This window comes from Salvia splendens, chromosome 14 (assembly GCF_004379255.2).
Source record: "Salvia splendens isolate huo1 chromosome 14, SspV2, whole genome shotgun sequence".
Lineage (NCBI taxonomy): Eukaryota > Viridiplantae > Streptophyta > Magnoliopsida > Lamiales > Lamiaceae > Salvia > Salvia splendens.
The window spans coordinates 2,089,027-2,112,473 of record NC_056045.1 but is presented as its reverse complement, the minus strand read 5'-3'; the positions used below and the strand labels follow the sequence as shown (position 1 = coordinate 2,112,473).

The 23,447-nt window shown below is 37.1% G+C and overlaps 3 protein-coding genes across 4 annotated transcripts; 2 read left to right on the top strand and 1 right to left on the bottom strand.

Moving 5' to 3' along the window:
* Positions 1-2,018: 2,018 nt before the first annotated feature.
* Positions 2,019-2,513, bottom strand: LOC121765649 (pectinesterase inhibitor-like). Its single transcript, XM_042161851.1, has one exon. The coding sequence runs from the start codon at positions 2,511-2,513 to the stop codon at positions 2,019-2,021; it is 495 nt and encodes a 164-aa protein (XP_042017785.1).
* A 3,851-nt stretch (positions 2,514-6,364) lies between these two features.
* Positions 6,365-10,712, top strand: LOC121765885. Of its 2 annotated transcripts, none has more exons than XM_042162166.1 (6): positions 6,365-6,537; positions 7,424-9,052; positions 9,136-9,286; positions 9,421-9,568; positions 9,649-9,894; positions 9,985-10,712. In XM_042162166.1, the coding sequence occupies exons 2-6, from the start codon at positions 7,441-7,443 to the stop codon at positions 10,249-10,251; spliced, it is 2,424 nt and encodes an 807-aa protein (XP_042018100.1). In that variant the 5' UTR covers positions 6,365-6,537; positions 7,424-7,440; the 3' UTR covers positions 10,252-10,712. The 2 variants fall into 2 exon arrangements, with proteins under 2 accessions (XP_042018100.1, XP_042018099.1); XM_042162165.1 differs by having other exon boundaries at positions 9,136-9,310.
* An 11,103-nt stretch (positions 10,713-21,815) lies between these two features.
* Positions 21,816-22,989, top strand: LOC121763973 (protein SOB FIVE-LIKE 5-like). The gene is made up of 3 exons (XM_042160064.1): positions 21,816-22,403; positions 22,722-22,770; positions 22,862-22,989. The coding sequence occupies exons 1-3, from the start codon at positions 22,062-22,064 to the stop codon at positions 22,888-22,890; spliced, it is 420 nt and encodes a 139-aa protein (XP_042015998.1). The 5' UTR covers positions 21,816-22,061; the 3' UTR covers positions 22,891-22,989.
* The last annotated feature ends 458 nt before the right edge of the window (positions 22,990-23,447 follow it).

Below are 23,447 nucleotides of genomic sequence, written 5' to 3'. Positions count from 1 at the left end.
GCAATAACCCAAATTATCGTCGCTTTGGGGGTCTTATTAGGGAAAAGCTTTCACATCATGAAATCAACTTCAATTAAAAAAAGTTAAAATTGAATGAATCTATAAGTATTTGATAGTAAAGAACATAGTCTAGTAGTTAGTATATTGTTGATAACACAATCACATTTAATGTGTCACCCTAATTCAAGACAAATAGTCAAAATATGGCTAGTTGTTAACAAAATATGAAAATACCATAATCATAAACCATCAATAACAATGTTTATTCAATCTTCAATCCATAGTGGGCTAGGGCCTGCTAGCAATGATGAGAACAACAAGGATGAGGCCTTGAGCAATCTTGCTGGCTTCCTTCAAGTCAGCCGGCATCTGATCACCGGGGTTCATCTCGAACGCATCATCGCACGTCGCGACATATGTTGCGGCCCCCGAGAGGGTGATCTGCATATCGTCTTTGTCCATCTTGGTCATATGGTTCAGTGTTTTGCCAACACTGTTCAATATGTCAATGGCGATGTTGCACACTTTCATGCACACACTGATCTCGCCCGTGTTGTTGAGGTCTTTGATCGACTTGGCTACATTCACAGTGTTTTTAACCGCGACTTTGGCTATCGTGATGGAAATTTGCTCTAAGGTGCCAAGAGTCGCCTCGTGGGAGCGTGGGTCCGACCTCATAAATCGGGCGCAGGTTGTGCTTGTGACTTTGACTGAGCACATATATCAGCATGACAACTCCATGAGAAAGCCAAAATTGAAAGAGAGGCTAATAGAAAGTTGAAGGACATTTGGATTATTTTTCTTTAATTATTTTTTTTGCATATGTTCATGTTTTTTTTACATTGAGTGGAACTAACTTTCGATGTTTATATAGTGGTGAAGTTGAGTGTAAATAGGACATGACACCATGGATATATTGATTTTAAAGAAAGATTATGAATTTAATTGTCAATAAAGTTTTGCAAGTTTGTGTGACATGTTTTTGTTCGACAATATATAGGTTTTTTCTTCTTTTTTCAGGGAGTATTATATTTTTTTTTTTACCATTGATCTTATATTTGGCACGCAAAAGTAAAAAAGAAGGTAAGATTTTTTCATATCAAGGAGTGTGCATGCATGTGAAGTGTTGTTATATTGATTACATATGCCTTATACCATTCTTTTGAAGGTTGAACAAAATATATGTAATCTGAATAATTGGATCAAACCAAATCGTAGCATATTAAATTCATTTAGATTTTTTTGGATTTTCAGCTCAGATTAGATGATTTTTCATCAGCATTCTGATTTTCAATTTGTATCAAATTGATTTTGGGGATGAATTAGATGTTTAAAAAATGAAAAAAAATAAATTACAAAGTGAAAAAACGGTAATAAAACCGTAATATATTTAGGAAGAGTAAAATTCTAAAAAAAAAAATCAAATTTTGCATTGGTAACGCCCACTCGGGGGCGATTGGGCGTCACGACCGCATCATGGGAGAGCTCCACGTCGGTGCAGGCGTGTGGCCTGCCTCATGGGAATAGCCCCTCATGTCGGGCGTCCCTTTGGGACGGTTCCACCACAACAACGGCAACCCGACGTAGTAACGGCTGACCTTTTCGAATGCTCTAAAGGATGTGTTCGGTGTGATGGCAAGCGATGGCATGCAACATTATTTTCCAAATTATAATTCATTGAATTATATAAAATACACGCAAAGAATTTAAAATGCTTTTGAGGCATACGATGAGATTCATGCGAAAATAATAAGAGTATGAGAATTTGGAATTTGTCTTGTGCCCGAGCTATAATTATATGATTATTTCATTTTTAATACTCTTTCCATTTAATTTAAGATTAATATCAAACACCATCATAAAAATACGTCTTTTAAGTAAAAACAAAATTGAAACAACCAAAAGTTCAATAAAATAGACGGCAAGAATTGCCTAAACAAATCAACATCAAATGCAAATTTATTAAATTTCATCTCTTATTAATAATTTAGATGGATAGATAATGTGTCACACATTACTCAAAAGCTATTAGCAATCACAAGAAACACATTGACGAGTTCCTTGGCTCTCTTGGTCGCTCCCTTCAACCTCGCCGGCCCGCCGCCTCCGAACGCGTCCTCGCACGTGACAACGTTGGCCGACGCGGCCGAGCCCCGGGTCTGCAGGTCGCCCTTGCAGCTGGCTCCGCCGCAGCTCCTGAGCAAGTCAGAGCACTTGTTCAGGTCGTAGATGGAGCGGCCGCATGTCTCCATGCACACGTTGGCCGCCCCGCCCCCGCCCGAGGATTTGACGACGCTCACGACGTCGCGGGCGGCGGCCACGGATTTCTCGAGCGCGATCTGGCCGAGGCCCACGAGATCGGCTCGAGAGGCGCGCGGGTCCGACCCGAGGGCTTGGTTGCATAGGGAAGGGTTGGTTGCTTGGGAGCAAATTTTATTGATTAAATCATTTGCTTGGGAGAAGTATAACAATGTGAGGAAGAGAGTGGAGAATAGGGAGATTGGGGGAGCCATGGATGAGCTAGGGTTTTGTTTTCTTTCTTTTGCTTGTTTAATTTGGGGGTTTTTACTATTGGGATATGATCCTATTTATAGAAAAATGTGATGGTGAAATGTGTTTTTATTCTTAAATGATATTAAATTTAAAGGCCGAGCTATGGAGAACTCGAACCAAAGATATTTGGCCTCGGACATTACCACTTAGCTAACTACATGTACATGTACTAAGAGCACTACTCTCGTTACTTTAATTTTTTAGTTTTATACATTTATTTCAGTTCTAAAAATTCAAAGTATTAATGTCATTAATTGTGTAAATTACAAAAAATTATAATTATGTAAAATTTGTGGAGGTCCTTGAATGGTTCTCGGTTAACGGTTAATCAATAATAGAATTAGAACTGATCAGTTATTAGTTAATCGGTACTAAGTGTTAGGATCGTCGACTGCAACATTAGTTTGATATTGTCCGCTTTGAATCAAGCCCGCACGGATTTGTTTTTGGGTCACTCCCAAAAGGTCTCAAACTAATTGGGGTTGGACAGGAATTATATACACCTTCCAACTTCCCTCACTCATCCGATGTGGGATATGTTTGTAACCCAACAAACTTCTCCTCAAACCGAGACCACATCGGGAACGCAGTCGACACAAACATGGGTCGTTCCAACCCTGGCCCCTGGGTCATCCTGGGCCAGACTCTAACCCGAGTCCTTCAGGGCCCGACCCTAACCGGGGCTCATCTAGGCACAACCCATAGCCACCTGGGCTCTGATACCACTTGTTAGGATCGTCGATTGCAACATTAGTTTGATATTGTCCGCTTTGGGTCAAGCCCTCACGGATTTGTTTTTGGGTCACTCCCACAAGGCCTCAAACTAATTGGGGTTGGACATGAATTATATACACCTTCCAACTTCCCTCACTCATCCGATGTGGGATAGGTTTGTAACCCAACAAACCTCCCCTCAAACCGAGACCACATCGGGAACGCAGTCGACACAAACATGGGTCGTTCCAACCCTGGCCCCTGGGTCATCCTGGGCCCGACTCTAACCCGAGTCCTTCAGGGCCCGACCCTAACCGGGGCTCATCCAGGCCCAACCCATAGCCACCTGGGCTCTGATACCACTTGTTAGGATCGTCGACTGCAACATTAGTTTGATATTGTCCGCTTTGGGTCAAGCCCGCACGGATTTGTTTTTGAGTCACTTCCAAAAGGCCTCAAACTAATTGGGGTGGACATGAATTATATACACCTTCCAACTTTCCTCACTCATCCGATATGGGATAGGTTTGTAACCCAACACTAAGAAATGTGGTTCGCTTGGTTCTTAGTTATAGTTTAGGGATCGAGATGTTAAAATAGAATTGAAATTGGTCCATTGTTGGTTAACCGATAATAAAAAAATAAATCATCAATCATAATCACGTGAGAGTAGTTCTCAGCTATAGTTCAGGGACCCGATCGATTAGAGCCGAAAATGATTGGTTTCATTTTGTAGGTGATATACACGATCATGTAAATATTAACCCAATACTGAAATTATGGGACATAGGATCTCATATCAAATTATGTAATTCAATTTAATGATTTATTGACTTATATTTTTTTGAAAATTATAAATTCACACAGTACCTAATTCATTTAAATTATGCAAACTTTTAACATATTAACTAAATACAAAATATCTTATTAATCAAGTGTTCGTGTTTTTATTTTTTTTTATGTGCTCCATGTATCCATTTCTTTAAATAATTCGAATTTCTAATTTTGTAACATTAGATTTTATCTGGAACTAGCTCTTCTCGACCGAGCACTTGGGCATTGAATATTTATTTACACTTAGGACCATACTCGATCTTAGAAATGGATAGTTGTCATCTTGAAAAAAATGTTAAATTCAAGTATCATATATTTAGATATATTTTTAATTAATAAAATTAAATTTCGATAATGAATATGCTAGAATAAAGGTTTTAGTTACTTACTTTTTTAGTCTCTTTTCATTGTATATATGGACTATGGAGAATTTGACTATTGAGTAATGTGCGTTTTGTGGATTTTATATAGTCAGTTCGTTCCTTTATTCGAATATGCAAAAGTCGAGAAAAATAATACCACAAATATGTATGACATCGTAACCGCTACGTGACATATATCATAACAGCAAATCTGCAAATGCAGTCACAAATTCTTTGAAAAATGGCAATTTTAGTATAAACACAAAAATGCTAGTTTAAAAAGCCATTTGCCAAAAAAAAAGTGTTTTAATTAACTGTAACTCTACTCTTAATTTTGATAAAATGCTAGCTCACCAATTGTTCTGTACACCCAATCAACCATGCACACTCTACTCATAACTCATGAAAACTCCCTTAAATTAATTAAATTACAAAATGATCAACAATGACAAAATCCACATCCTATCTGAATCCACAACAGCCTCCTTGCTCGAGTCGAGGCACGCGTCTCCCCTCGATCCTTATTCGATTAATTCACAAGTGATTTAGCCACTTTTATAGTAGAATAAGTGGTCGATCGCGCTTTATCTCGGCCAGCTCTCTAAGACCTGCTCCACGGGACTGCGAGAACGTGGGTTCGATCTTAAGGAGTTGTTAAGTAAGCCATTATATTTTGTTTAACTATAATAATATGTATGCTAGTTTATATTTCCTTTATATAGTTGGTGAAGATTGATTAGGTCAAAAAGTTGAAATGTTGTTTTGAGTTTTCATAGTTTTAGTTGGAGTTATTGTTTACATGTATTGAATTTGGTCGACTAATTAGTTAGTGCTTTGGTGTTTCTAATTATTAAGTAAATGTTTGATGATAAATAATTTCCCGAGTCCTATTTAAGAGGCAATAAATTGTTGAAATTTATGTGCACTGTTCAAGTATTTAAAAACATTTAAAGGTAGTCACGCTTTGTTAGGTTATAATTATAAAACCATGATCCCCTTTTGCCATGTTATTTAAAATAGTAAAATAAAAATTACACCAATGGCAGGCCTGGACCTCACCTTATTGGATCCAAATTTAGGCGAGCCCATTTTCAATTTCAATTTCAATTTCAATTAGTAGCATTAAAATTTTATTATTTATAGGTGGGTAAGATTAATAAGCAGTAGAGCTTATTACTAGGCTACCAAACACTTGCATTGTATACAACTATTGAATGAAAATTATTATGCTAATATCGCCATTGTACAACCTTTATTACAAAATATAAAGTTAATATGACACGAAATGAGTTTGTGTAAAAATAGTTGATGCATTATAAATGCTAATATATCTCACTTTATGGGGTGTTTTAATAGAACACTGATGCTTTTCTAGTCGATTAAAAAAAAATCATCTCAAAAGTCCATAGTCTTACCATAGAACAAAATTTAAGATAAAAAAGAGAAAATATCTACAAAATATTTGATTATAATAATCTAAAAAAGAAATACCGATTGCAGTGTAAATAAAAACGTTGATGACAAATTTGAATCCTAATTAAATACTCCTATTCCATTTGGAGTAAAAAACTTGTGTGTAAGTGAAACGAGAAGGATTGGAGCTTAAGTATAACTGTCGAAAAGTCAAAGATAAAACTATGAAGGGTTGTTGAGTCGATTAATGGAATTTCATGATGTCACTCATAGATCGATAGTAAGATTGGACGATCCTACCCTATTCCAATTCTATATGTCACTGATTATTATCTATAAATAAAAATGAGGTAATTTTATTGGTATCAAGATGACAAAATTGAAAATAATTTTTGAGAATGGAGAAAGTACTCCAAATTCCAAAACTCCCATTTTTCTTTTACTAATTTAATTTATTCGCTGACGATAAGAAAAAGAAAAAAGGATAATTAAAAAAGAAAAAAAGCTCAGCCTTCAGCCTTTCTTGTACGCCGGGAATTCGCCAGTCCTCTACCCTCCGCCACCGGCTGCCGTTTTATTCTGAGCTCCACCACAAATTTGGCGGAGCCACCACCTTCTTCACTTACCTCGTGGAATCTCCGCCGCCCAGGACTAACTAAAGGTAAGTTCTACTTTGTCTTGAAATTACCAATTCAGCACCCATTTCAACTATTCGAAGAAATGCACAAGAGAGAGCTCGGAATTTCCATTATAATCAGTTAATTGTTTACTTCCGTGTTCTTGTAAGCCATGGGTGAGTTATAACTAGTTGATTTCGAATTAGGTCCCTGAATTTTCATTGATGCAAATGCGACAAATTATATCATGATATGTGATTTCCCCCCTTTATACTAGTCCATTAGAATATCATTGTTGCACTCTATCCTTTTATCTTCTCTCAATTGATCGATGAAAACAACTGTTTTAAGCATGAATTGTCAACTTTGTAATTCATGAGTTATTTCTAGTTGATGTTGGATTGGGTCCCTGAGTTTTCATTAATGCAAATGTTAAATTATATTTTATGTGTCATTTTGATCTTTTTATCAGCCCATTATGTTCTTGCTTGCATTCCATAGCATTTGGCATGTTTATTGCATCATTGTAGCAGTCCATCAGTTTATCTTCTCTCAACTGAACGACGGGAGAAACTGTTTGAAGCATGAATTGTTTGATTCATTACTTTTCCCCAGGGAAAGCTTGCCAAAGCAAAAGAATTTGATTAACCTGTTAATTGGTAATTTGTTGCTGCGATGGTTGTTTATGTAAATTGTTTTAAGAATTCTTGGTGCACCATCCATTCAACCATCCAATGTGGAATGTACACCTTCTTTGATAATTTGTAAATCAGATGAATATCGTTGCTCCTTAGTTATGAATACGTAAAACAAAACATTCTAGTTGATTTCCTCTTACATATCTCTCTTGTGCAAAATGCAGGCGATTTCATATTTTATTTTTATTATTATTTGCTCTTGTAAGCTTTGTGACTATGCTTCTCTTTGCAGTTGACGTTGAGGGAGGAATGGCTAAACAATCCCAATATTTCTTCCTTGAAGAATGGTTGAAGAGTGTCGTTTCTATCAGTAGCAATGAGAATGGTTCGGTTCAATCCTCTACTTCCTCTGCTCAAGCATTAATCCAAGCTTGGGCCGACCTTAGAGACTCACTTAAATCCCCGGCCTTCCATGCTCGACACCTCCAGGCATTGGAGATTCTTATTGGTTCTCAAAATGCCCTTTATGTAGCAGATCCACAAGCAAAACTTATAATTTCAATTTTGTCTTCAGAAAGTCTCTCTCTTCCACAGGAATCTTATCCCTTATTCTTTAGGCTTTTATATGTTTGGGTGAGAAAATCGAGGCAAAATTCTTCGGTTGTTGAATCTGCCATCGAAGTGCTATCGCACATTTTCTCTAGCAAATCTTGTTGTGGACAAAGCTCCCTTTTCTTCTCCAATGGGATCCTACTCCTTGGTGCCCTTTCTTTCCAGACTTCTGCTTCTGAGAAGTCCAAAAGGCTTTGCTTGGAGTTGCTTTCGAAGTTACTCGAAGAGGATTACCGATCTATTTTCCTGTCCGATGAGCTAGCAACCAGTACTCTGGCAGGTGTTGGTTACGCTCTCACTTCCCCTGTTATAGTAAATTTTAGAAGAATTGTAGATATTCTGTTTAGGATCTGGGGCCGAGATGGTGGACCCTTTGGTATTTCTCAGGGACTCATGCTACTGCATGTGATCGAGTGGGTTCTATCGAATTCCGCAAACCTGCATTCCATGGATATTATTGATGATGTAAGAGAGCTTCTGGAGAATGTCAAGCCAGCTCATTCTTCAGTTGCTGTAGTCATGACTGCTGCTGGAGTGTTGAGGACTATAAATAGATCTGGATTGACTGGCTTCATGCCCATAAAGAATTCGGTAGAGGATTGTCTCGAGGTTGCGGCAAAAGAATTCGCTGCGACCAGAGGTGCTGACTATCATCTTGTGCACTGTATGGCACTAGCTTTGGCTCGAAGTGGTTCCGTCTCCTACAGACCTTCTATTCTCGCGACCCTTGCACTGGCGTTGTTGACCGAAGTATTCCCTTTGCAGCGTGTCTACGATAAGATCCTTAAATTTCCTGAAGAAAATCGGGCATCACTACATGATGAGATCAAAGACCACCTGTGTAGCTTCCTTTTCAAGGAAGCAGGAGCTATAACTGCCGTCTTCTGCAATCAGTATGCACATGCGAATGAAGATAGTAGAAGTTCGGTGGAGAGTCTGGTGTGGGATTACTGCAAATCAGTCTACTCATGGCATCGGCAGGCGACATTGTTGCTTAAGGGCCAGGGACATTATCAACTCATTAGTGACATGGAGAAAATTGCCGAATCTACTTTCCTTATGATTGTGGTTTTTGCATTAGGAGTAACAAAACATAGATTAGACACGAGAATAGACCAAGATACTCATTTACAAATCTCGGTGAAAATATTGGTTTCGTTATCATGCATGGAATATTTCCGTAGAATGCGCTTGCCTGAGTATATGGATACAATTAGAGCTGTTATTGTAAATGTTCAGGAGAATGAATCGGCATGTGCCACGTTCATAGAGTCTATGCCTTCCTATCATCATTTGATCACTTATGATGGTATTACCTTTTATATGCTTTTCTTTCTTTTTTGTCAAAGTTCTCAGCTTAGAATTCTCCCTGTATTTACTAACTCTTTGTAGGTTCTTCTAATCAACCTGAAATGGAGCATCCGTGGTCCACCGATGAGGTTCAAACTGCCCGTGTCGTATTCTATATGCGGGTTATACCTACTTGTGTTGATCGATTACATGCCTCTGTATTTAGGAATGCTGTGGCTCCCATTATGTTCCTGTATCCTTTATTAATTATGTTCCTGTATCCTTTATTAAACTGGGAAATTCTGAATCCTCAAAAGCCCTTCACCACTTTCTTGTGCAAAATTTCTCTGTATTTTGATCTTGTTAAATCCTTATACATCATCTAAGATATATGGGACATCCCAATGCAAAAGTTGCTAGATGTACACATTCAGTTTTCGCAGCTTTTGTCACTTCTGGGAAAGATCTTGATCAGGATGAAAGAGATTTACTGAAAGAGCAACTAGTTTTTTATTACATCCAGAGATCATTAGAGGTACTGATTCTTCTACGTTGTGCATGTCTGGTGAAAGCTAGTAGACCGTTTCTAGTTTGATAAATGAGTTGGAAATGCAGGGTTATCCCAGGATTACTCCATTTGAGGGAATGGCTTCCGGAGTAGCTGCACTTGCTCGGAATCTTCCTGCTGGTAGCCCATCTACATTTTATTGCGTTAGTAGTCTCATCCAGAAAGCAACCAGCCTCTGCAATGCAGTTGATGATCTCGATATTGATCTATGGAAGAGCTGGGAAGGAGAGTTGGAGCCTCCAAAGAAAGTGCTAGATCTGCTTTTACGACTACTTTCCCTGGTTGATATACAGGTATAGCATTCTCATATATACTTAATTGATCTGGCGTCACACATTCGGATCTTGGCTTTCAATTCAGTTAAATTCGGTGACCACTTGTAGGTTCTACCACATTTAATGAAGTTACTGGCCCAGCTGATTGTCCAACTACCCTCGACTGGACAGAATGCGCTCCTTAATCAACTGTATCAGCAAATCGCAGATTCTGACGATGTTATAAGGAAACCAGCTCTGGTTTCATGGGTGCAGTCTTTGTCTTACCTATGTTCTCAAGGTACCGACAGAAAAAGACCGGAATTGGTAGGAGAATCTGCATCTGCTAGCACCACGGGCATGATTAGCCTGAATAGAATCAGCGCACGATTGTAGACGTCTAGGTGGAAACTGGTTACGTCCTCTTCTGTGAACTCTATGCAGCTTGAACTTCTGAGTCACTAATCACTGCCAAGAATTGATTCGAACGGGATAGCTACCAGCCGGATGATGACTAACTCCGACGGCCTCAAAATCATTATTACATATGTAAAGAAGCAGACATAAGTTACAGGCCGACGTCAACATTGCTGTCTATGTCTCTCCTCCATTCTTGATTACCTGATTACTGAGGTATTTTGGTGTATACTTCATCAAGCCTGTTGAAATCTTGTGTAAATATTACATAGTTAGGACTCTAGGATATAATTATATGGTGGGTTTTAGGATGTAAGATTTTTTATATTTCTCAGTATTTGGATTCTGTGTGTAACATTCAACTACAGGTTACTGCTCTGGATCCTCAAGAAAGTTTCTTTACTTCAGTTACAAATAAGAGAATTATAGCTTTGGTTCAATTGGCTTTATAGTTGTATTTTTCGGTTATTAGCTCTTTTACTCACCCTATAAATCAATTATTTATATTCTAAATTTCTAAACCCCTGTGTTTCTCGTCTCTCTTTTTTTTTCATAATTTCTTAATTTTCATATAATTTATGTTTATGATATGGTGAGGGTAATTAATGATGATTGCAATTGATGGAGGAAGAAAGGGAACAAAAATCTCAATCACATGGCATAGAACAGCACACGTGTGGAACTAAAGCTGGTCCACACGATATCCGAATTTCCTAACATTCCAAACAATACAACATGAATTATATCATATGATTATATGATAAATCACAATTATTGATCCTCAAATGAAATTTCATTTTTTTTCTTAAAGTTAGTAGGAAAATCGAAATTACATCCAATGATAGTATATAATTGACATCTCAATTTTAATATAAATATATGTCAATTTAGATTTTGGGGATCATGGAAAATCGACAATAACATCAAAGTTTAGAGTATTTCTGACCAAATATTAACCAAAATCGCAACATACACATTACAGATTGAAGATGCTATCACTATATGGAAACGGCAAGATTAACCAAATTAAGGTAATATAATGTAATGAACAAAAATTTAAACTAAGTATATCATACAACTACATACTAGGTAATCCAAGCCCCTTGGCCTAGCGGTAAAGGGTGCTGGATACCGCGTCCATCCTGGAGGTCTCGAGTTCGAACCCATGGAGGTCTCGAGTTCGAACCCTGGGTGGCGTAATTTGTCTTTCCTCCTCCATCCTGGAGGTCTCGAGTTCGAACCCTGGGTGGCGTAATTTGTCTTTCCTCCTTGTTATAGGAGTTGATTTGTAATATGAAGTTAAATTTTTTTTAAAAAAAAATAAAAAATAAAATACAACTACATACTAGGTAAAAGTACATAGTTACATTTTTTATTAAATTAATAGATTGTCTGTTGTAAAAATAGCATCCGTTAAATTTTCAAATCCAATATTATTTGTTCTACTGCAAGAATGTGTTGTGATTAATTTGAGTACATGTATATATTAACTTATGATTATAAATGCAATATATATGACATAAACTAATATTAGTTGAATGATTGACGAAATGTGACGGGAGAGAAAAATCTACCCCACCTATAATTTAAAGTTGGCATTAAATCACTTCCAGGAATCCCTATCACTTCTATTATGAAAAGGGTGTAACAATTAATAATTAGCTGCATGAGAAAGACTGATCTTATAGAAAAATTGAAGTAGTAGGATATACTATTTTAAATGCAAAATGTAGGGATCAGATCACTTAGGATTCACTAATTACCGGGACCTCTTTTGTTTGTATCACCACTGAGATGGCTAATCTTAGCAAGTACAAGCCAGTTACAAAAACCAAAGTATTACACTAATACAACTTGAGACAAGCACATATGGTTCCTGGTGAAGCACAAGTACAGAATCCTTTCTGTTCCTATGGATATTAATACCCAAAATATTTTGAGCATCACCAAGATCATTCATATCAAGATTTTTCACATATAGGCAAGCATCAAAGGTACTTCTCATGAACCTAAGTTTTTGCATACAAGAATTAAATTTGATATTCCATTGTCTAGGGGATTGCTTTAAATCATATAAGGCATTTTTTAACAGGCAAACATGATTGGGATAGGGTCTACAAACCCTTCAGGCTGTTTCATGTAGATAGGCTTATCTAAATCTCCATGTAAAAAAGCTGTTTTTACATCCATCTGTTTCAGTTCCCAATCAAATGTGCACACAAAGCAAGCATGAGTCTAACAGTAGTAAATTTCACAACAGGAGCAAATATTTTAGTATAATCTACCCCCTCTTGTTGAGTAAACTCTTTGGCCACAAGTCTGGCCTTGTATCTCAGCCCATCTACCTCATGTTTAATCTTGTATAGCCATCTGCAATCAACAATAAAAGCACCAACAGGTAGAGGAACAAGCAGCCAAGTACAATTAACTTTCAAAGATAACATCTCATCTTCCATGACTTTCTGCCACTCATTCCAAAACTTAGATTTTACAGCATGTTTATATGAATGTGGCTCATCACAATCAGATTCATGCACATTAAAAGCTAAAGCAATCAAGTTGACCATACCAGAATATCTATTAGGTTCATTAATGTATCTTCTGACTCTATCTTTAGACATGAGATAATTCCTCAAGTCTGGACTAGGGTTAACAACATGTTGATCTACAACAACTTGGTCATCATGATGGATCACATTTTGGTTGTCAACTAAAGCAGGTTCAGGTTCAGGTTCAGGCTCAGGCTCAGGGTCATGGCTTATAGGGTTTGAATTCCAGAATTGCTCCACCTCAGTTGGAGTATCCTCAGACACCTCCACATCAGTGAGATTCTCAGCAGACTCCACCTCACTAAGAGGCTCATTGTCAGCACTTGTTGGAGTGGAATCAAGGGCAGTTTTAAGACAGGGAAATTCATCTTCATTGAAGATAACATCTCTACTTATAATGACCCTGAAACCAGACTTACTCCTATTCCAAATCCTATAACCCTTGACATCCTCAGGATATCCAAGTATTTCTTAGATCTGGGGTCCAACTTATCAGTTTTGGTATGAACAAAGGCACTACAGCCAAATACTCTTAAGTGTGACAGAGAAATCTTTCTACCAGTAAATACAGATTCAGGACATTTTCCCTTCAAGGGGATAGAAGGAGATCTATTTACTAGGTAGGCTGAGGTCATTAAGGCTTCACCCCAAAACTTTTTTAGACAAACCACTTTTAGACAAAAAGGCACCTAACTTTTTCTAGAAGGGTTCTGTTCATCCTTTCAGCAACTCCATTTTGCTGAGGGGTATAAGGGGCGGTCTTGTGTCTTTTAATCCCAAATTGAGAACACATTGAATTCATTTGGGAATTACAAAACTCAAGACCATTATTTGTCCTAATTACCTTAATGGTTTTTCCAGTTTGATTTTCAACAAAATTTTTCCATGTTAAAAACTTTTCAAAAACCTCAGACTTGTTTTTCATTAGAAAACACCAAAGTTTTCTGGAAAAATCATCAATTATAGACAGAAAATACACAGACCCTGAATGAGTTGAAACAGAGGTTGGACCCCACACATCCATGTGCAGGTATTCAATAACCCTGTGACTGATATTTTCAGTCACATGTGTTGAGAAAGACACTCTATGTTGTTTGCCCAAAACACAAGTGTCACAGAAGGGAACACCATTTTGAAAATCATTTTCAGACAACAACTCATTTTTCTTCAAAATATTAAGACCCTTCTCACTCATATGACCAAGCCTATTATGCCACAACATGGCTTTGTTAACTCTGACCACATTTGAGACATTATTTACACAGGCCAAGGGCTGAGCAGAACACACATAGAGATTACACTTTTTCACAACTTTAAACAAGCACATAGCACCTTTACAGATCTTCATAACTCCCCGCCCCCACTTACCATCTAGCCCATCTAGCTCTAAACAGGTACATGAAAGCAAGTTATAGCACAAATCAGACGCATATCTCACATCTTTCAAGCTTAGCACATAGCCATTACTGAATTTCAAACACACAGTACCAATGCCAAGAATTTGACATTTCTTATCATTTGCCATGGAAACAAAAGTATTTTCAACAGGTTTGAATTCAGAAAACACAGATTTGAAAGGCGATATGTGATAAGTGCATCCAGAATCAATCAGCTAGTCATTTATAGTAAAAGAACAGCCCAGGGAAGAGTTTACAGACAGAATATCATGAGTCATGAAGCAAACCCCTTCAGGATCATTATTCTTAGCTAGGTTAGCTATATAATCCAGATGATTGTTACCATTTTTCTGCCTTTTTAGATTGGGACAGTCCTTTTTATAGTGACCAACCTCTCCACAGTTAAAACATTTCCTATTAGCCTTCGGATTCTTGCTCTTAGACGTGAACCTACTCTTTCCTTTCTTTTTCCCATGGTCATTGAAATTACTGTCCTCATGACTCCCTCTAGTTTTAGACCTGCCCCTAACATACAAAGCTTTTGATTGAGCAAATTTAAAAGCAGGATTTTCTTTAATTTCAATTTCCTTTGATTTTAAAGAATTGATAATCAGATCCAGAGGGGCACTATCCCTTTCATATTTTATAGCAGCTTTGACATCATTATAAGAATCAGGGATAGCATTCATCAGAGCAATACTAGTATACTCATCAATAGTTTTGTCACCAGGTCTTTTAATATCTTGAACAAGTTTATGAAAAGTGTCAATGTTGTCATCAATGTCCTTTGAAAGATCAAGTTTAAATTTGAAAAGCTTTTCCAGCAAATACATTCTTGAGGACATTGAAGTTTCAGTAAATAAGGTATCTAGTTTTGCCCAAAGTTCAGAAGCAGAATCAATTGCTCCAACTTTCCTTATCACAGAGTCAGAAAGATTTAAAATTATAATTGATCTGGTCAATTCATTCATTTCTACAACCTTATCTTCAGTTTCAGTATCAGGAATGGTTCCTTCTACTGCCTTAAACACTTTTTGTTGAATCAAAATGCATTTTATTTTCTGTTTCCAGATTACAAAATCATTTTCCCATTAAAGAGCATAATGCCAACTGGCTGAGTCATTTTGAGAAAGAGTTTTACACACACAAAGACACCAGCAACACAGAAGGCACAACAAGCAACCCTACTATCACAGAGAGTGGACTTAAACACACAGCAATTAGAGAGTCCACTTAGAACAGTTATGTAGGGATTTTTCATGCAGATTTCACAGATGCAGATACACAGCTAAGGCACACACACAGGAGAACAATTCACACTATTCAAAGTGATTCCAGACACAAGAATCAGGTCAGAAACGAGTTCCTCCCTACCTGTCACGTGTACCCCGACAAGAGGATTTCCCAGCTCGCAATCACCCAATGTATGGGGGCGCAGGGGGTCACTCAAGGCGGTTAAGGCACAGGGTGGATAGGTAATTCACTCAAGACACAGAGATCAAACTCTGGAATACACACTTTGAATCCAAAAGAGAAAAGACAATCACAGAAGAGTCAACGGAAGCAAAGTAAGCAGTCACAACATCAAGAAGCATGAGAGAAGACGAGAGCACATCCACGGCCAGTGGCAACTACCAGCAACAACTACCCAATCCTAGACTAGAAAGCGGTAAGAGTTTTAGGGTTCACAGCCAATATACCAGAGCAGATGTCCTTCGTTAAGGAATACTCGTCTTACCTCAGGGTCTACACCGGGGGCCGAGCTTTACTCTGATGAGACCACCTCCTTATTAATTTGCGACCCGGCGTGCCCAAGTGATCCCCCCGTGGCTCTGATACCACTGTAGGGATCAGATCACTTAGGATTCACTAATTACCGGGACCTCTTTTGTTTGTATCACCACTGAGATGGCTAATCTCAGCAAATACAAGCTAGTTACAAAAACCAAAGTATTACACTAATACAAATTGAGACAAGTACAAGATTTACATCTATTGCCGAATCTTAACCGACTGCAATAGCACCGGATTTCTCCTCTGGAAATCACCTGCATAACTCAGTACACAATTTAGTAACACTACAGAAAGCATCCTCTCGGATCTAAGCAACAAAACTGACAACACAAGAAATATTGGAACACAAAGATCAGCGAATGGCTTAGGTCGCACACACGACTTCACTGGGCCAAGGACCTCCTCGATCTTATCCAACAAGTCATAAGAGAGCACCGTGAAACAATCTGACCCCGAGCTAGGGTTTCCCGATTACTACAACACGATAAACCGCCCCACGCATTCAAAGACTCACAACCACAGTCTCAAGCCTCAAAAACACTCGCAACATCCAGATCTATGGAATCAACCGAAGAACTCTCCAGAAACAAACTAGAAACGAACTCAACCGTTCGAATCTCACACAAATCTCCAGATCAACACATGAGTTGAGAGACGACACTCGATCCTCACTAAAACAGAGAAAGGAGCCACCGGAGAAGAAGATCGGACGGCATTTCAAAGAGAGAGAGAAGTGAGTTTAGAGAGAAGCTAGAGCAAAGTCGAGAAGAGAGGGAGATAGTACATGAACAAATTGAGGAGTCAGGGAGGCGGATAAGAGTATATAGACTTCAAACAAACATACCCTAAATCCAACGGTCCAGCTTCATGATCCACGTGGGAGGGCACACGTGCTAGCCATCGGGACAGTCAATTAAGTATTTGGCCAAATCCAGATTGGATCAATACACAATCACAAACGGGCCATCAAAATAAACCAGCCCAGCTGATTTAATTAGCAAAGCCCAAAAGTGTAGTCCATTATTTCACACAAAATATTTCAATTAGTTCACAGAAAAATCAAGGTTGCTCAAAAACTAAACGACTTAAAAAAAACCTATTTTTACAATGTGAGATTTAAAAAAAGAATTTTCAGACTTCATACTCCTATATGAATTATTAAGTAAAAAAATATCAATTTAAATATATAGTGAGTCACTCCTCTTATTATCGACTGGTTTTGCGACAGAATATAACTAGTGTTTGATTTGTCTCATCTTCATATATCTGGTACCTAGTCATAGTAAAAATTGACCGTATGACACTATTAGAGTAGACCTTATGCTCAAGTCGAATATGTTATTGGAGGTGACGGGACATAGGTGATCCTTGCTAAGATATTAACGGATCAGAGGTAACGAGGCATGGGTGATCGATCTTGTTAAGATATTAACAATTTAAGAAACGCACGTGCAAAAGATGCATTATATTGAGTGATAAGACATATTTCATGTATCGATTTAGGGGTAAAATATATGCTACTTGATCAGTTTATCTCGCAAAATGAGTATGAATTGTGCAGGAATGCCGCTTGACCAAGGGCAACAAGGCCAAGCTGATCAAGTTGGTACAAAAGGCAAAACAAACCAAAAATCGGGTGGAATGATCAATGGGGTGATCAAGCAGTTAGGCAGGGACCACTGTATTCTAGAATGAGAACACGTGAGGCTGATGCGCTGGATGGTGATCATCAATCGGTTATCAAGGACGACGTTCTAAGGGGACACATGCTGATACGTAAGACGCAAGGACGATGCTGAATCATCATTCTGTTATTAAGGAGCGACGTCATTCTAGAAGGAAGGCACGTATCAATCGATGAGACGCTCGATCACAGGGTGAGCAAATATTCTCTGCCGAAATCGTTATGCAGCTGGGGGTCGTTGCGACGAGCTTATAAATAGAGGATGTGCAACCATAATGAGGAGTTTCTTCTTCGGCTTTTAATCTTCTTCTTTTCTTTGAGCGTTTTTCTTTTCTTTTCCGTTTCTAGTTTAGTTTCCAGTTCCGAAGATAACTTAGTTAGAGAAATGATCAGTTAGAGAGAGCAACCGAAGGGAGCGCGACATAATACTCAATATCTGTTCGGCGCCGTCTCAAGTTTCCGACCGAGAGCTTCTCAGCTTTACTCGCTTTCTTATTTTCTGAAGTTGTTAGCTTAGTTTAATTCCGTATTGATCTGTAGTTAAAGAATCGATCTTTTTGTATTCAGCATGTTCACAGTACTATTTTGAGCATTGAGTATAACAATCGGAGTTATTTTGTTTTCGTCATCTCGATTACTATTCCAGTCTAGTTCAGCTTTAAAATCTCTGATCCAGTGTTTAATCACTATGAATGGCAAAGTGTTTTTTGTTTTCATAGCAAGCCTAGGTAGTTAAGTCTTTTTCCAGCATGATGAGTTACTTGATCAAGTAGATAGTTTATATTCTGCCTAGTGTAATCCAGTAGCTTAAAAAACTCCCAATTTAAAGCGTGACAGCAACCGACCCCTGTTCACTACTCACACACTCAACGCACCGGTTTCTCTGTGGGATTGACCCCGTACTTGCCGCTTTACTGTTAAAGTAGTGCATGTTTGGGAGTTAAAAATATATTTGCGGTGGGAACGAGAGAGAACGCCTTGATCAAGTGGCAACGATATTTGCTAACTGATCCACTCGGTTCAGTTATCTTCCATATAGCTTGATCCACTCTCGCGTCTTCAATCGAGTTCCGACCATTGAGATATTCACGTATAATTAAATTGACAGACGTCGAAAATGAAAGTAGAAAAAGATCAACATAAATCTATATTTCAGCAAGCCACTCATTCTATCATCATATACTTTTCAATGAATGTGATCGTAGATACATTAAATATAACATTTACAAACTAAACTAAAAATATTATGTGCTTAACATAAAATATCACAATAGTACGTGGTGATAGCTCCATGCAAGCTGTGAATGAATAGTAGGTTCTCTTGGGGCGTATCATCGACGTTGCTTTCTAATTATTGTTAGAGAATTGACATATTATAATATTTACAAAAATATTTCATCATTCATTGAATTGAAATGTTATTTAGTCATATGACATGACTTAAAGATACCAAATTGGGACAAGAAAGTTGGACCTTACTCTAACATCAGTTTTAAGTTACAGAAATTAGACTATGATTGATTGTGACAAAATAGGATCAAGTGAGGCTTTGGCATCTAGTAATAATATATCTTGAGCTGTGGAGACCTAAAACTTTTAAAATTTGCCAACATAAAAAAATTCACACCTAAAATCTCAATGAATATCATGTTAAACATGGGTGACCACAAACGTTTGTCAAGATCGATCGCACCTACTAGAGAGGGATTGGACTACGAATCGAATCGAATTATATTGATCATTATTTGATTTTAACTTATGTGTATAACTTTTCTTGATCAAATAAGTCAAATGAGAGTTTTACATTTTACGAAAAAATTCAAATGAAAATTTGACAAATTGGATGTATATATCGGATTTTTTTTGACATACTTAGATGTTGATGGAAGAAGTGAATATTTCTAAGAGAGGAGAGGCCTAATTGAATATGCAAATATGCTTGAAGAAGACATGTGTATATTGCATAATATGGAGAGGGAAATTTAGACAAAATTGATGTGAAAGGGTAGAGGTTTATTTGCCATTCGATTGATCAATGGAATTTGAAAATTTTGGTAAAAAATGTCGTGTTCTCATGCATAATATGGAGAGGGACATTTAGACAAAATTGATGTAAAAGGGCATATAGGTTTATTTGCCATTCAATTGATCAATGAAATTTGAAAAATATGGTAAAAAATGCTCTCATGAAAAATTATAGACTAAAGTCTATTTCGGTGAATTGTTGTGTTCGATTAGTTTGGTTTTTTGCGCGCTCTATTTTGATAGTTGATGTATTGGAGATTAAGCACGGCACATGTTGGTGTTTTGTTTATGTTATTCATAAAAGAATATGTGATCATTTTACGATTTCGCGCAAAAACATTACTACTAGCATTTAGTAGCTTTTGAACCTCAACATATGATTGGGGTCGATTTTAGACCAAAAAGTGATGGAGCTGCTAATTTTAACCGTCAACTCTTTTTTTACCTAACTAGTCAATTATTTTGTTCCTCGACATAATAAACTTACCGTATATTTAATTATGAATGTGAAAATGAATCGAATTTAAAGAAACTATCATCTGAAAATTGGGCCATATTGATCGAGTCTTTCATCCTCACAACAAGAGCTTCACTATTTACATATGGGTCAACTCAAGGAAAAAGTAAAACCATAAATAAATAAACAAAGCTGATTTCCATTTTCCTACAAGTATCTCAAATGTCACAATCACAATGAATAACAAATAAAAATATAATGAAACAAGTTAAAAGTTAAATCACATCACCAATTCAAACCAATCCATACATGTGGAGAAGGTTTGGCCACAAACACACACTTACACAAGGAAACATTGGAAGAAATGAAAAAATATTTAGGGAGATATATAACAAAATGTGACGAAACTACTTGACATTCGTTCTTGCATAACATAGACTAAGATGGTTAGGTTGAGGCGCGGATGCTTCGTTTGTGAAGACAAGATCATGAGTGGGAAAATTGAAATTAATTATGTCTTGATTGATTTCAAGAACTCATATGGTTGTCATGATAAGAGAATATATACATGTGGGATGATGATGTTATCAGCCATATGCATGTGTGTGTGTGTGTGTGTGTTCTTTCTTTTAAGTTGCAATTTGACATGTATGTAATTGAACATCTATGTATCTTTTGATTTTGACTAGGAACATATATATTTCTTATGTGGTTATACTAATGCCAAGATATATAATTAGCTAGCTCTTCCATACATGTGGTACCAAGGTTTTGAAAACCGGACTAGACCAACAATTAGACCGGTTCAGCCTAAACGACACATTGTTTAATGCGGTTTGGACATAGAAACCGTTGGAATTTTGAACGGTTATGAACTAAAGAAACTGACCAATTCGACCATGAACTGGTTGACTAAATGGTTTTTGTAGTACTCCCTCCGTCCCGCACTATTTGCACTTATTTTCTTTCTGGGCGTCCCAAGTTATTTGCATTCTTTCTATTTTTAGTAACAATTTATACCTACAGCCGTAATTGTTGACTTTGTCTATCACTCATTCCTTAATCTCCGTGCCCAAAAGGAAAGGTGCGAGTAGTGCGGGACGGAGGGAGTATTTTTTTTCAAAATTATCCCTTTTTCTTACTCTTTCCCGTGCGGCCTTTTCCTCTTACTTGCAATCCATGAGGATAACAACAAACATATCATCTTTTTTGGATATCATGCTTTGGATTCATAAGTTTTAGTTTGTTTGTTTTAAGAGATTTGATTTTAAAAAAAAACCTACTCTATGTTGTTTAGTATCTCATATTTGAATTTATTTGTACTTGCATACTTGTTGACATTTAACTTTAATAAGATTCAAGACTTGTGTTTTGCAATATCATTTTCATTTCTCATTTACTAAATTTCAATAATTTTATACAACCATTCATATTCATTATGATCCAATTAGTAGTTAGATGGGCCGACTGATTGAACCATGAACATATATCTTCGTCGGTTTGCTGACTAGTACTATCATTGTCCATGAATCTCTGTCATGCCCCAAAACAAAAGAACCAAAGTAGCCTAGACAACTGGCAAAATTGATTCCAACAGCAACAGATGTATAATACTAAGCAAAGGGATAGAGCCAAAGACACATTATTTTCTCCCACAAAATTCCTTCACACACACATGCACACATACACCTATCTATATAATAGTATTAAGGCAAAGGGATTTGAGAGTGATTTATTTGCTCTCACAAAATTCCTTCTCTTCCTTTAATCTCTCTTTCTCCCTAGCATTAGACAAAGACACATTTTATTCCATTTCAAACACACACATATCTATCTATATATCTTTACAAAGCCTTCACAAATCAATCACAAATCATTGAGGAATGAACACATCCACTTCTGATTGCACCAGCGGCTGCGAATCCGGGTGGACTACCTACTTGGTTCATCCCTCCAACTCGACAGATCCGTACACACACTACACGCACTACCAAGGCAAAGGAGCCAACGCGCATGATCAAGAAGATGAAGATGAAGATGACAAAGATGAAGAAGACCTTTCAATGGTCTCGGATGCCTCATCGGGGCCTCCACATTTCCCGCCCCCGCCTCAGCAAGACAAAAAACAGAAAAGTAAACCAAAAGAGACAAAGTTGAAGAAGAAGAAGAACAAGAAGCAACATAGCTTGTGCCTTGATGATACTGCCAGCTCTCATTTCTTGCAGGCAAGTCCAACAACTTACTATTATTATTATTAATTGTCAAATAAATTACGAAAGATGGTCAAATTCTAGTCATACTTTTCAACAAACTGAATTATAAAACCACTAGCCACGTTATCGTGGATGGTTGCAAAAATTACAAATTTAATGATTTATGATTTAGTTTTGAAATGTGTGATATACTAGAATTTGACTACCTTTCGTTCGTTTATTAATCAATTTGCTTTTGTTTTTTTAATATTAACCCAAATTTTGATTTAATTTTACATTTGATCAAAATGGAACGAGGAGTTACATTTGTTTTTTTATAATATTGTTTAGGAAGAGATCAAGATGCCAAAAAAGAAAATGGGATTCTTGAAATTATCAGGTGAGGATTTGGGTTAGTAGTATTTTTTATTTTATTTTTGTGACATGAAATTAATTGTTAGCCAATAATAAGGACTTGTGCATATTTGCAGGCAGTTTGCTGGGAAGAAAAAGGCAGTAACTAAGAAAGAAGGAAGACATATGTTTCTATCTCTCTCTCTCTCTCTGTGTCTATTTTGTTCTTCAATTTCTCAAGAAATTCTATTTCTCCTTTTATTTATTTATTTCCTTAAAGGAGTAACAAAATATTATTCTATGATTTCTATTACTATTAATTTGTACATAAGAGCTAGTGTTCAGCAACACACAGTAACTCATTTAACAGAAATTGAAGCATCTAAAAATTCAAGTACACTATATTCGATAACAACTTATTAATCTATTTATTTTATCAATTGTTTGAGCACTCGTGTGGGCACATCTCAATAGATGATAAGAAGACGAAAAATTAATACATACGAAAATAATAAAAATAGAGATACATAAAAAAATCATCCAAATAAAATCTTGGGAACAATGCTTTCTCCACATTCCTTTCTTTACACCAATGTCCAATAGAGACATGTTACCACTTATGATAGCAACATGGTGTGTGTGTGTTGCTATATATGCTATTTAGCCATGGTGCAAAATTTGGGAGAGGGGGTTCTTAATTCTCATTAATCATGTGTTGCTATA